Genomic DNA, 13,970 nt, shown 5'->3' on the forward strand with positions numbered 1-13,970 from the left:
TTTAAGGAGACAGACAGCCACAGTGTGTGTCCAATGGTTTCTGCAAAAGTGTGTCGACGACATTGCAATCACAAGCCACATATAGACACCATCAGAAAACCAAACAGGTGTACAAACATTTGCTAAGTCCATCTACATAGCATGAAGATCTGTGAACAAGGATTCAACTGTCGGACGCAGACAGCCAGGCCACTACATGACATATGACGTGCTATTCCTGGCATGATCTTGATCTCAAGCAACACTTCCCACAGTGAAGTTTAAGGCACCTTAATTGATCCCCCAGCTAAACTAGAACCAGTGAGGCCATAAAAAAAAAAAAAAACAGGATAGTAAATGATCTGGCTGGCGTGGCTCTTGGGGTGGTGTTACCTCTCAGTGTTGTGCATTGTAAGCATAATGCGTAATTCAGCTCTGCAACAAATGGATGTCGAAAAAAGCTAAATCTGCAAATGGAGGTCACTGGATCGACACTGTAGTAAAACTGGAATTTTGACCTCCATGTAGGCTGTATATTTGGGTTGGAGAGTGGGGTTGGGTTAGGAAACATAATAAATTGTCGGGGGCCCTGTGGCCTGAGAGAGGGGGGGGGTGTCAGTCAGTTCCGAGGAAGAACGTCACAGCTCGACGTCTCTGTTGGGAAAGGGCTGACAGAAGAGAGGACAGTACGATTATCTGGCATATAAAGAGACCAGCTGCCGACACAAAACAAACTCCAACTGGACACAAGGAACAGGGAAAGTGTATGCGCCCTGAGCAGGATTATAAACCGATGTTTCCTTCACCTTCTGACCTAACCTGATATTCCTCCCTGCGCCCTCACAGTCCCGAGTCCTGTCCGTGTGGTTGTAATTGCGTGGATTTTGATAAGGATGGATCACTCTCAGGACCTTTTATTCTGATGTTTTTATTAGACCCAGCATGGATTTATCATAGCGGGATCTGTCGTTTTTTCCGGATTACCCACTTTTGGACAACTTTTACGCACAGCCTTCGTGTGTTTGGATGACTCTGCAAATCATTACTGCAAAGTTTCTTTTTTTAGTGTTTTGAAACTTTTGTTCGCTACTATACATTTCAGGGTGCACACTAATCCAGGTTGCCTGATTTCCCAAGTGAATCATCAGTATCACATCTCGCTTCTTGGCTGTACCCGTAATAGCAACACAGATCGCTTAACGCTTTGCGCAGACTAACACAGTTGCCTCCTAAACTGGGGTTGGTACCGCATATATTCTTTCTCCATTTGTTTTGAGGAGTTTCCAAACTCTGGACGACAATATTATCTGCCATCTGAAATGCTGCCTCTGTCCCCTCTGTTGCTGCTCGTTTTCCCCGCCGCGGTCTTTGTGGCCGCGCAAGGCGCTGGGGACCTCCAGAGTTTCACCCTCCCCGGTGGGAGCGCAGGCTTTGACCCGACAGGTAGGCCTATGTGCTGTAAGATGCAAACAAAAGACAAACTCAATCAAATAGGAGCAAATGGACATTGGCTGGCAGCATATCAGTCTAATTTGCACATTTCACATCTGAGCCATGCCAAGTTTGCATTAAAACAATCCAATGTTAGTTGGACAGGTACACAGCCTTAAAGTAGGTTTTTGAAAATGTTTTTTATCTTGAATTTTTTGCTTGACTATTTTTCTGCCAATTCAGCCCATTTTGATAATACTACGTGTTAAAGCACTGTGATTCAGCAGGCGACTCACCCTGAGAGAACAGCTCACATTATCAGAACACTTTAAGTTTTGTTTTCAGTCTTTGTGAATCTTGCATATGCTTCATTTTTGGGAAACAATGCTTTTTTTCCTTTCTTTCTTTACATCCTGACATTAAATAAAATATTTTATGATGCCACTAACTCTTGCAGGACATTGTCAAGGGATTCGTTTGTCCTGAAGACTCAGTAGTTAATCGAGCTATTCCAATATTGTGCCCAGCACATCAGCTTCAGCTCACCTGTGGAAAAGGTTTAACTCATGTCATATGGGGAGTTCCCCCAGGGACACACACACATACATACACACTGTTCAGAGGACCTTTGTATACACCACTGGTATTTGATATCCCATCCAGCTGAGAGGTGTCTGCTCTATTAAGGAATACAAGTTTTGTCATCAACCAGGGGATCTGTGTCTTGCTCTGTACATTGGTGGTACAGCTTACATATCCTTGCTGTGGGAATGAGCAGACAGACATGGATCACTCTCACAGATACTTACCCTCAAAGGTCTTCATGTTTTTCAGGATACTGACAATGTCAAGTGAAACAGCAGATTGTCAAGAATTTTGACTAATTATTGCCATACCAAATAATTATCTTTAAAAAAGTTTATGGCTGATGTAACCAATGCAGACAGCAGCAAACAAAGAAATGATTAATCATTGCAGGTCATTGCATCCCCTTATTTTCAATTTGTGTTCTTTGTGCATCTATAGGAACCTTCTCTTGGGCACATCTGATGCTTATCTAGGAGTGTAATGATCCATGTTGCAGGATCATCTAGCACGAACAGACTCTTATGGTCCAGAAGAATTTACTTTTTTCCACAAGTCACATTTTCTCATAGTTTTATTTTTCCGTACATTGTTGGCAAAGAGCAGCTAGTGTTACTGAGGCTGGAAGCTGATAGTGGCAGACTTTTGACCCCCAGTCCCCTGAGGTACTTGGAGCACCGAAACTCTACAGTCACAAAGACAGAAATGGGCTCTGACTCACTAGACTCACAGATGACGGAAAGCTGTGTGTCACCTTGCCATGCGTTAGTATTCCTGTATTGTACTTATGGTTTGAACACATTGTACGATTTAAAGGCTCAATACAACATTTGATTTGGCCACGATGATTGATTTTCCAGAGAATCCTTGTTGCTGTGTGACAGAGTACATTCAGTACACATTGTCTGTTAACATCTGCCAGGTCATTCCTGGTTTTAGTGCACATGATCTATGGCCACTGGAACAAATAGTGACTTAACTGACAAAACCTACCACCTATTATAACTTATACAAATAAATAACTACACAAGAGTAAATAGGAAAAGTACATTAGAACTCTGGTTGTAGACTGCCTGGACACTGGGCTCTGATATGATGCTAATCTTGGAAAAACAAAAAAGTTATAACTCTAACACTTCTGTTGATAATGGTGGTAAAAATGCTTTAATAGGTCAAACATAATATATTGCATGACATGGTATTATAACAAATGATTTAAGGTTCGTTCTTGTCCTTGGAAACAGCAGTCGACAAAACAATTTTTGTCAGTGGATTACACTGATTGTGCAGTTGGTTCATTGTGCATATTTGTCTAGTTTATGTGGATAGAAATGGTTGCACTTTGATGACATTTTGGGGCATTTAACGTTTGAATTGACAGAAAGCCTTATAAGGTACCTTTCGATAAACATGAAATAAATCATTTTGGGCCCAGGCTGTATTTGAAGAGAAACCATGGCCATTCATTTTGTCTGTCTGTCTGTGTTTCTCCCACAAGTTTATACAAGCAATGCACATTATAAATTGTGCATTGCCTGTATAAGCCAAAAGAATCAAATTCACTCAGCACTGAGCAGATGAGAGAAGCTTTCTTTGTATCTGCTCTAAAAGGAGCAGTGAACATACAGAAATGATCGTGCTCAATCTATAGATCAGTGTATCTGATCAGGTGAGCTGGATTGATGAATAAATGAAAGGTACTCCTTGGATATGCTGAGTTAAGTAATGATTTATGACATGTCATTGCCTTCCTGACACATGTAGACCCCTGCATGGTGGTGTCTCCACCATGTATGAGCGAGGCAGATCGCTACAGCCTGGAGGCCCTGCGGAGCATCCATCAGATGATGGACGATGACCAAGATGGAGGGATCGAGGTGGAGGAGAGTGTGGAGGTACAACTTGCTCTTCAAATGTTTAATCTTCTTAGCTGTTGTAAATCCCAGCGCTTGTATGTTCTTGCCTGCAGGAAGCAGGCAGGGTAAAGCAGTGCAACAACAGGTGTCCTGGCTGGTGGTAGAGTCAAATGCTACTTCAAGGATAGCAACGGTATAACTTTTGCTTTTGGCTCAGTGACAAAATTGGTTTGGACTGAAAGAATACTGGAACATTGGTGACCTTCAGAGATATACTTAAGAATATAACTCCTCTTAATGTTTCCTTACTCCCCCTTCTCATATTCTTCACAAACATCTGGAAACAAAGGAGAGAAGAAATGTTTATCAAAGTTCATTTGATTGAATTTGCTAATTGCATAAATTTCTTTTGTGAAATAATGAATAAATAAATTACTAAATACCACAAAATTATCTTGCAAAGCAAGGTTTGACTTGTGTTGCTTTTTTGCAAATCTATAATATTTTACAGTTTCCGAACATATTTTTTTTGTCTATAACACAAAGAAAAATTTAATTGAGAAGCCAAAAATTAAAATAGTTCTGGCATTAATAAAACCTTTCTAGTCAGTCATATCAACAAGTAATCAGTCTGATATCTGGTCTGTATATAGTTCTGTACATGTGTAAAGGCATATGGAATGCATGTAGAAACATGTTTGTGCACATGTGCAAATGTGCCTTAGTGATTTGTGTTTTCTTTTTGTGTTCAGTTTAATATTTCAGAGTAAATAGTCTTGAGAGTAAAGAAGTATTTTGCCCAGAGAGTCTGCAAGTCTCTAGATGTATGTGACATTGATAGTAAACCCAGAATTCCAGAATGCTTTTGCCTTCCAGAATGCAATGCAAGGATACAGTATCCAGGGGCTCAGGTTGCAGTTGCCATAGAAATGTCAGGGGAGGGGCCTGGACTCAACAGAACACAGCCCCAAGATTCCTCCAGCCATCATATGAAGCCTCCGTTTACAGCCAAGAACACATTCCAAGACAGCACTAACACACACAACTACATACACACTGAAGTTTGCAATACACATTCATGCTCCTGCATCCACTCTAAAGAAATACACTCCCAAAACACACACTCATTATTCCTAGACTGAAATCCAAGGACATATCATACTGCAACATCCACCCAATTTATTTTGGACATGGAGGCTGAGAGTTTGTGCTCAGCTAGTTTAATGTGCTGGTGACCCCCTAAACCTGGCATTTCAAATTTGTGTCTGAAAAAAGTCCTTATTCCTGTATCGCTCTGTTGATGCAGTTCATAATTGAAGACATGAAGCAGCAACAGACCAACAAGCACAGCAACCTGCATAGAGAAGACCAGCACATCACAGTCGAGGAGCTCTGGCGAGGCTGGAAGTCATCTGAAGGTGCGTGTGGCTGAGACAGAGAGAAGTGTGTGTATTGTTTTATTTTTCCAAAGGTGTCAAGCTTTACTTTGTCTGACTTTTGCCTTTCTTTCCTTGTTTCAATGTTCAGTACATAATTGGACTCAAGAAGAGGTGCTTCGCTGGCTGAAGGAGTTTGTTGAGTTGCCCCAGTATGAGAGAAACTTTAAAGACTTTAAGGTCAATGGAAACACACTCCCCAGGTGAGAATAGTCAATGAGGATGCTATAGTCAACGAAGACTGACTCTCTTGTGTCCTGTTGTCAGAGCAAGTCACTTTAAAAACAAGTCACTAGAGCTGAACGTGTACTGCCTGTGACATCTATGTGCAGGATTGCAGCAAATGAGCCTTCATTCCTGAGTGGCTATCTGAGGATTCAGGACCAGAGAGACAAACAGAAGCTCAACATCAAAGCTCTGGATGTAGTGCTGTTTGGGCCGCCTACACGTAAGCACAAGTCCATACACTCTCCCTACTGTTCTGTGTCTCCTGAATGTATCTGTGATTTTGGCTTACTTCATGTAACTAACCTTGTGTCCTTCAAATCACCCTTTTTTGCCATTATCCCATCAACTATGATCATTTATGCATCCATGATTAATAATCATCCTTCCATTCCACCACAGGTCCTCCCCATAATTACATGAAGGATCTGCTGCTAATTGTGTCAGTGGTGATGGGAGTTGGAGGCTGCTGGTTTGCACAGGCTCAGAACAAAGCCAGTAAAGTCCACGTAACCAAGATGATGAAAGATTTGGAAAGTCTCCAGAGGGCTGAACAGAGTCTCATAGATCTACAAGAACAGTGAGCATTAAGTGGTTTTCCTTTGTCTGTCACCTGCTGTACATTACCAAAATTACATCTTAATTGCACTAATATCATTTTCACATTCTCAGACTGGAGCGAGCCCAAGAAGAGAAGCGTAATGTTGCGGAGGAGAAACAGAACCTGGAGGAGAAGATGCGGGATGAGATTATGGGAGCACAGGAGGAGGCACACCGTCTACATGAGCTGAGGCAGGGAGCTGTCACTGAGCTCAGCCGCCTCCGATATGCAGAAGAGGAGCTGGAACAGGTAGAAACTATAACATATAACCCGAGGAAACAACTTAACATTTGCTGAAACAAGCGTTTCACAATCCTTGTTGTAGTTTGTAGCCAGTTTTCACCAGTTCTTGAAAGCATTGATGTGATGTCTAACATTTGAGTGATGGCGTCCCTTTAGGTGCGTGGGGCACTGAAGCAGGCAGAGAAGGACATGCAGGCAAGCTGGACTGCCTCAGAGGCTCTCCAGCAGTGGCTGCAGCTGACACATGAGGTAGAGGTCCAGTACTACAATGTCAAGAAGCAGAGTGCAGAACTACAGCTTGCCATCGCTAAGGAAGAGGTAATGCATGAAGAGGAAAGAGAGAAAAGAATAATCTAAATACATGGAATATATTGAGCAATGTTTTATCTTCATCTTTTTGTCCATCTCACAATTTTTCACGATTGTGTCACTGCGGATAATGGAGAGACATTTGGAGTGATCTGCACTTGATCATAGACCTAAATCACCCACTTCCTGTTGACTGACCCATAGCCTATACTTCCTTGCAGGCAGAGAGGATCAAGAAGAAGAGAAGTTCTTTGCTGGGGACTCTCCATGTTGCTCACAGCTCCTCTCTAGACCAGGTTGACCACAAGATCCTGGAAGCAAAGTGAGTCACAAAATTACCTGTGCAGGTTTTGTTTGTGCAAGTATGTATGTTCCAGTAAATATGTAATATGTAAATGTTTGTGACAAACATCTTTGTGTCTCCCAAAGGAATGCCTTGTCTGAAGTAACAGCCTGCCTACGGGAACGCCTCCATCGCTGGCAGCAGATTGAGCGCCTCTGCGGCTTCTCTATCATCAGGAACCCTGGTCTAGCAAACCTCACTGCTCAGCTTTACACAGACTCAATTGCCCTGGGGTTGCCCCGAGTGCCCCAGCCATCTTGTTCATGTCATAGCTCTGTACATGGATCTATAGAGGATCTGTTAGAAGAGTCTGCTTCACCAATCTTACAACAGATGCCAGGTAAATAACAGGATATGTGGGTTTTTGTCGATTTGGATCCCCATCAGTGTCCACAAAGTGTTCAATCACGTGCCTTTATGGGCCATGGCATGTGAACCACATACAAATTTATAGCATGTTGGTGGTTAGCTCACCAGCTACAGTAGTTTACCAACTAGCCATACAAGTAGTCCTTACATCACTGAGCTTCTACAAATATATAACACCACTGTGTTGTTTTACCAGACACTTAAGTTTGAAAACAAGGAATACATATTCATTGCTACCACTACACCACTGCATGTTATGTATGGATTAATCTTTTTTGCTGATTGGTTCATCTTGCACTTTCCTCTAGTTCCAGTTCCACCACTGAAGCGCTCTCCTCGAACACGGGGATCAGCCATATGTCGGTCACGTCGTTCTGGTATCATTGCTCAGTCACCAGCTGCCATGATATCCCCAGACCCTGACCTTCTCATTCCCATTCGAGCTCCTTACCCTTGCTTTGATGAGGAAGACGAGCTCTTCTTGAAAACTCTAAAGAAACAGTACGTCTGCTTGCCCACAACTTTTAATGGCCACTTTGTTTTACAAAGTTTTAGCAACACCTGTTTGTTCAATCCTTAATTCCTTCCTTCTTTTCTTCTTTGTTTCTTCCTCCCCTTATTCTTCCTATCCTTTCTCTAACTAAAAGAGACTCACAAGAGCTGTACTCAGACACAGATTATATGACTTCACCTCCTCTCAGCAAAATATTGCGTAGTCCCACTGTTGATGCCTCCTGTCAAAAGCTCTATCATGATGACACTGAGCTGCTTGCAGACGGCTCCATTACAAAGCCTTTGAGTAAAGAAGTGGAAGCTGTTGTTGAGTCTCCAGTTCGTAAAATTTCCATAGCAGAGCTTGAAGCCTCTGCAGATGTTGCCTGCAGGAAGATCGCAAAAGACAAAGTGCTGGATACTTCTTTGGAATCCCCTTCTTTGAAGATGTCCAAAGAAGAGTCATTGGTAGAAGCTACATCAAGGAAGGTATCCCGAGACAGGATGGAAGCTTCCATGGATGTTACAGTTAGAAAGGGGCTTTCCAGTGAATTGGATGCAGAATTTCCATCCAGGAAAGTAGAGAGAGATGTGATAGGGGATTTTATGGACACCGCTTCAAGGAATATGTACAGAGAAAGAAGTGACTTACCACTGGATGTAAGAAAGATTCGTTGGAATGAATTAGAAGCATCAACAGATCAACAGGCAACAAGGAAGATATCAAGAGGTATGATGGGGGCCTCAGTGGACAGCGCCTCAAGAAAGATAATACGAGATGATGCCGAGCATTTATTTGACTCAGTATCCAGAAGAGTTACAAGAGATTCAATGGTGATGTCCCTAGAGACAAGTTGTAAAAGGGTTCCACGGAGTAAAGGAGAATGCCAGCTTGATTCCTCTGTAAGGGCATTAGCGATGGACAAAATGGTTGAGACCACTCGCACACCACCAAGAAGGATATCTAGAGAGGAACTGGAGTATAGTCCAGATATTGCTTCCCTAAAGATGCTACCCAGAGAAAAATTTGATGCACTTCTAGATGCCTCGTCTTCTACAGAGAAGCAAGAGTTTTGTTTAGAACCATCACCAAATAGGAAGATATTGAGAGATGAACTGGAATTGTCTGCTGGTTCTCTCAGAAGGAGAATACCAAGAATGCCAAGAGATGATAATGACAGTTCCATGAACAATCCCACAGGAAAAATTTGGGATAGAGTTGATGTTCCAATGGAAATACATAAACAATCAACACTGAGGGAGGAGTTGGGAGCATCTGAATTAAGTACATCTCCTGGTCGAATTGGACAGTCAGATCTTATGGTAACCTCCCAGGTGCCATGGAAGTCATCTTCAGACCTTTTCACCATTGGCCCATTGAGCCAGCTTGTGTATGATGGAATCCTTGAAAAGTCCTGCAACTCCACGGAAACAACCCCAACCAGCCTCTCTGCCTCAGCACCTAACCTGCCTCAGAGCAGGCTGCTAGCAGAGATGGAGCCACCTCTGCCACCACCAAGGGTTACCTTGCCATCTCCTGCATTGCCCCACGAGACTGGAGATGATAGGACCAAGGATAAGGAAAAGAGTAAGAAATCCTTGAAGCTCAAAAATCTTTTTAAAAAGAAAAATGAGTCAACTGCGGAGAAGCATCAAAGTGGTCTTCAGAAACTCTGACAATCAGCCAAGAATATTTTCTTTTTTTCTTTTCGTTAACATTTTATTGAACCAAGCAAGTTTCAGAATCTCATTGAGATACTGCTGTTTCCATTCTCTGAGTTTGGTGTTAAAAGCACTGACAGAATCATGATACATCATGATCATGTGTAATGTTGCCTGTAAAAAATGTTAAGAACATTTGGGCACATAAGTCAGTCATATCTAAGGAGATCAATATGAGGCTCAGTAGAGAGTTTTACCTAACTTATTTTATATTTGAAGATATTTTCTTTTATTAAGTCTTATGTAGACATATGGTTGATACCATATATAATTTTAGATGCAGATTTTTGATGCTTTGCCGATGCTATGGTTGAAGGATTAAATGATAAACAGATGCTACTCATCTGTACAACAGAGGCAATGCTTGAATTCAGTTTAAACCTCCAATGACAACACTTACTGCAGTAGAAAATGAGGAGAAATTTGGTTAAATTTAGTAATGTCTCAATAACAGATTTTTTTCCCTGATCTTGATTTGAATCCTATGATATAAAATATGAAAAATTGTCTGGTCTGACATTTTTTTAAAGTTAGACATTTTGTTGTTGTTGTTTCATACAACTGCACATTGCACACAAAATGCAATGTACAAAATGCACAAAATTAGTAAGGCAATTTAGAGGCCCTGAAAACCAATTTCATAAAATAGCTTTTGACTAGAAATAATGGAATCCTACACCATATTCAGAATAGTTTATTATTTCACATGAGATTTTCTATATTAGTGTTTTTCTTTCTGTGTGTGGGGCTCAGTTGGAAAAAGATGATGTCACATCTTTCCATACTTCCAAAGATGATGTCACATATTTCTACCAATCAGGTGGAAATAGCTGCATCAAGCAGGTTTTAACAAGATTTTAATCAAAATTTGATGAGTTGTTGGGTTGTTTGACCATTAAATAATCTAACAAAACCCATATAGTACTACTGAAGCAGATTACCCAAGTATTTTCTGAGGTTTAGACCCCTTTAGACTTGTATTTTTCTTAACTTTACATTTTATTGTTGTTTGATTTGTGTAGGATTTAAAACCAGGGGCCGTAAATATGTTTGTCTGCGCTAAAAAAACATCGCCTGTAGAAAATAATACTTCATTTGATAACTAAAAATGTTTCCCTTTAATGGTTTCATATAATATTTTATATAAATTCTCAATAATCTGTATGGAAAGAGGTGTCGGACAGGGTTATAAACATCCTCTTTTTATCTCAAGCATCATCAAATGTCCAAATACCATTTTACAACCAACATCAGCACTTTTAAGGTGTGATTCACTTGCAAAAGTTGCTGAAATAGACACAAAATAACATTGTCGCCTGAAGCAAAGACTGTCATAACTGAAACTGCTGACAGCCTTTATTTATTTATTTATTTATTTTGTGGGCTCTACCATTCACTTGTGAGAACCTCAGTCACAGAGTGGTGGTAGTATTTTTATAAAAGGGCAGTAGGGCATTTTTGATAGTTGGTGTATCAGTAACAAACAAATAGCCTACAAGCTTAGAAATGGATCAGGCTTAACATAGCCAATATTGATTCAAAAGATCAGTCTTGATCCTGATCCTGTGGATCAGTTTGGGACAATCCAAGTTTTATTGAATTAAATTTATTGAGTTTATATTCATCCTGGATTTGAAAGATGTTCAAGAGCAGTTTACTTGCTAAAACAGTAAATGTGAAAATACTATATTTTATCCTTTTTCACTGCATTTAAATGCATATTTTGAATGCTTGAATTGTTCATGTTTCAGGATTATTTATGTTTCTATTATTGTTTACAGTAATAAAGTCACAACCTTGACTATTTTTTTAAATCAAATAATTAAAAATGTAGCTTATAATTGATTTTTAAAATTTTTCATTGGTATACGTTTTTTCATGTATTTAATTTCTTTGTTTGAGTGTCAAGAGTAAGGAATATGATTAAATGATTTCCCTTGTCTTGGATGAAGACAACTGCTGAATTTTAGTATGAAAATATGATTTTGTGGGCTGTTGTTATCTACTGATTAACAACTGTTGATAGATGAAATAAACAATGTGAAATAAGGAAATCTTGTGCATTGTTCAACAATACAAAAAACCCTAATCATTACCTATAAATTCTGTCAGTCCTTTGTGAAAAGAAATGTGAAATGGTAAATTTCTGCTTAAATAATGAATATAGTTCTGATATATTATGAGTTGAACAATAGAAATCCCATGCTCAGTAATAATGAAATATGATAACTTGTTTGACTGGTCAATTATTGTACACTAGCTACACCTACCTTCTTTCCACTTTAATTTGCCATTTGAAAACTATTTTATTCATTTTCAGAAAAGCAAAGAATAATTCATTTTACACCTAATGAAACCCACATAATAAGAAATTCAACTATTAAAATGAGGACCAACTTCAGGGACACACCAACAGCGTGTCCTCTAACAATTGACTACAAAAAATTCTGATTAGCCAGAACTGAAAATGCATAATTGGATGTCCATAATATTAAGCATTATATTCAACTTTGAAACAGTGACTTCAACAGGGGGTCAACAAAAAAATTATATGTATTTTTTTATGTAAAATATTATAAATAACCTCTAGAAAAAGAAATAATGACAATATTCTATCTCAACATTTCAAAGACTGTTTCTTTGTGGGCATCAAGATGGCTTCTCAATATAATTGCAGATGTATCCAGACATAAGTCTTAAGACAGAAACCCAGGTTATTTTAATAGTTTGGAATCATACTGACAAACGTTTGAGCATTTATATAATTGTGTGTGTTGCTATGCTGCTTTGCACTGACTCAGGTCAGTGACTCTGTAAAACATCATAAATCAACTAATAATAATGCATACTTCAGGGTTGTGAGCCTGAGTCTCCCATTGGGCGCAAAAGTGGGAACTGCCCTGTCCTTCAGAAATGATCACTGCAAAAACCAAGCATTGAACTGTGCACAGGTTCTTGGAGCAGTCCTTACTGAAGTGTCAGGCTCAGAGTAAAATGTTTGGAGTACAATGTTTGGAACTCAAACTTGTGGAATGTTTGAAACTTTTCTTAGTCTTCAGTTTAGGTAGTTGTGTGCTGTGCTGCCTAACAAGCATTAGGTCTAGGAAATAAGACCTAAACCCCCAGCGAGGTGTTTCATGCTGATGACAAAAATGGGTTTTGCCCTTACAAAGGTAGGCTACTCTCTTTGGCTCATACTTTGGGCCTTCAGACTTTGTGGAACACACTCCAGGAAAGGGAGATTTTGCAAAAGGGCAATAAGTCCTCTTTAAGGCTGTAGTGAACACCTTCACACCTGGCATAACATGGCAAAGATTGGAGTCACAGTAGTCTGGGTCTTAGTCTCAGTTGTGTGACTAAAACTCAACCTAAACTACATTACCTCATACATGGTATTTTTTTGTCCTGTGTAAAAAAAAGTGATATTTGATATCAGTAACTAGGATATATTTTATATAAGAATTATGAAAAGCTTCATATTACCTCTACATCTTGTCAGAAACTCTGTCTTATTGACAGATATAGAGCGCTCTCTCCCCTCTAAGGGACCTTTAGCATTGCCTTAGAAGTGCCCATCCCCCTGTTGTTTGGTTTCGTTGGAAACGTGAGACATCTGTCTTCAAACTAGCATGCTTGCCAAAGGCAGTGACCAATAGCAGAGCTTTCTTGGACGCAAAGACTGTTGTCATTACATTTTCGCTCAGGTACACTCAGTGTCTTCACTGGCCCTCCTGAAATCTGATGATGAAATCTGATCAGATCTTTATAGGGAGGCTCCCAGTGTGTTCACAGAGAGCTAATGAACAAGCACACCCCCTCTGACACAGCGCTGATGCAACAGTAAAGGAGACAGAATGCCATTAGCTTGGAGGTAATCTGTTATTGTCTTCTGTGAGGACATTCATTTTTTATGAAAAAAAAACTTTTATTGTTGTGATCTGTGGACCCTTATGGAATAATGGATTACAAATAATGGAGGACTGGACAGAAAATATAGCTTCTAAACCCTCAAACAGGTGAAATCATATTAATGTGCTTGTGGTAGGCGCAAAATGAACGGAATATTTTAATTCCGGAGACTCTAACCGATCTAACATGCCTATAGTGACAAAAGTTGAAGCATTTATTCATTGAGAACCCATTCAAAACATGACCAGAACATTCAGAATGGCCCGTCCCTGGGCCAGTGGTGCTTAAGAGGTGAACAGTGTTACAGTATTTCACATTGCCATAAATGCGGCTTATAACTCAAATAATAAAGTAAAAGAACGTAGACACAAGTTTTTTTTTCAAAGTGGAACCTAACAACATTACACAGAAAAGTACCTAGGAGAACAATGAGAAAAAGACTCAGCCCATATATATCTGCTGGTCATGAT

General features: G+C 39.9%; 1 protein-coding gene across 1 annotated transcript; it reads left to right on the forward strand.

Annotated features, from left to right (window-relative positions):
• The first annotated feature begins 593 nt into the window (after positions 1 to 593).
• stim2a (tromal interaction molecule 2a) lies at positions 594 to 11,824 on the forward strand. Its single transcript, XM_071504245.1, has 12 exons — positions 594 to 1,422; positions 3,760 to 3,890; positions 5,158 to 5,269; positions 5,379 to 5,490; positions 5,620 to 5,735; positions 5,915 to 6,092; positions 6,185 to 6,362; positions 6,513 to 6,674; positions 6,887 to 6,987; positions 7,095 to 7,348; positions 7,686 to 7,878; positions 8,025 to 11,824. Exons 1-12 carry the CDS (start codon positions 1,299 to 1,301, stop codon positions 9,544 to 9,546), a joined length of 3,183 nt encoding a protein of 1,060 aa, XP_071360346.1. The 5' UTR covers positions 594 to 1,298; the 3' UTR covers positions 9,547 to 11,824.
• Positions 11,825 to 13,970: the final 2,146 nt, after the last annotated feature.

The sequence above is a fragment of the Trachinotus anak genome, unplaced genomic scaffold, assembly GCF_046630095.1.
Source record: "Trachinotus anak isolate AG129_WGS33_773 ecotype Australia unplaced genomic scaffold, CSIRO_AGI_Tana_v1 ptg000019l, whole genome shotgun sequence".
Taxonomy (NCBI): domain Eukaryota; kingdom Metazoa; phylum Chordata; class Actinopteri; order Carangiformes; family Carangidae; genus Trachinotus; species Trachinotus anak.

Excerpts from the sequence above, each read along its gene's own strand:
- stim2a (XM_071504245.1), top strand. The coding sequence starts at position 1,299 with ATGCTGCCTCTGTCCCCTCTGTTGCTGCTCGTTTTCCCCGCCGCGGTC. Across the intron at positions 6,363-6,512 it reads CAGAAGAGGAGCTGGAACAG|GTGCGTGGGGCACTGAAGCA; the intron begins GTAGAAACTATA and ends GCGTCCCTTTAG. Across the intron at positions 6,675-6,886 it reads TTGCCATCGCTAAGGAAGAG|GCAGAGAGGATCAAGAAGAA; the intron begins GTAATGCATGAA and ends ACTTCCTTGCAG.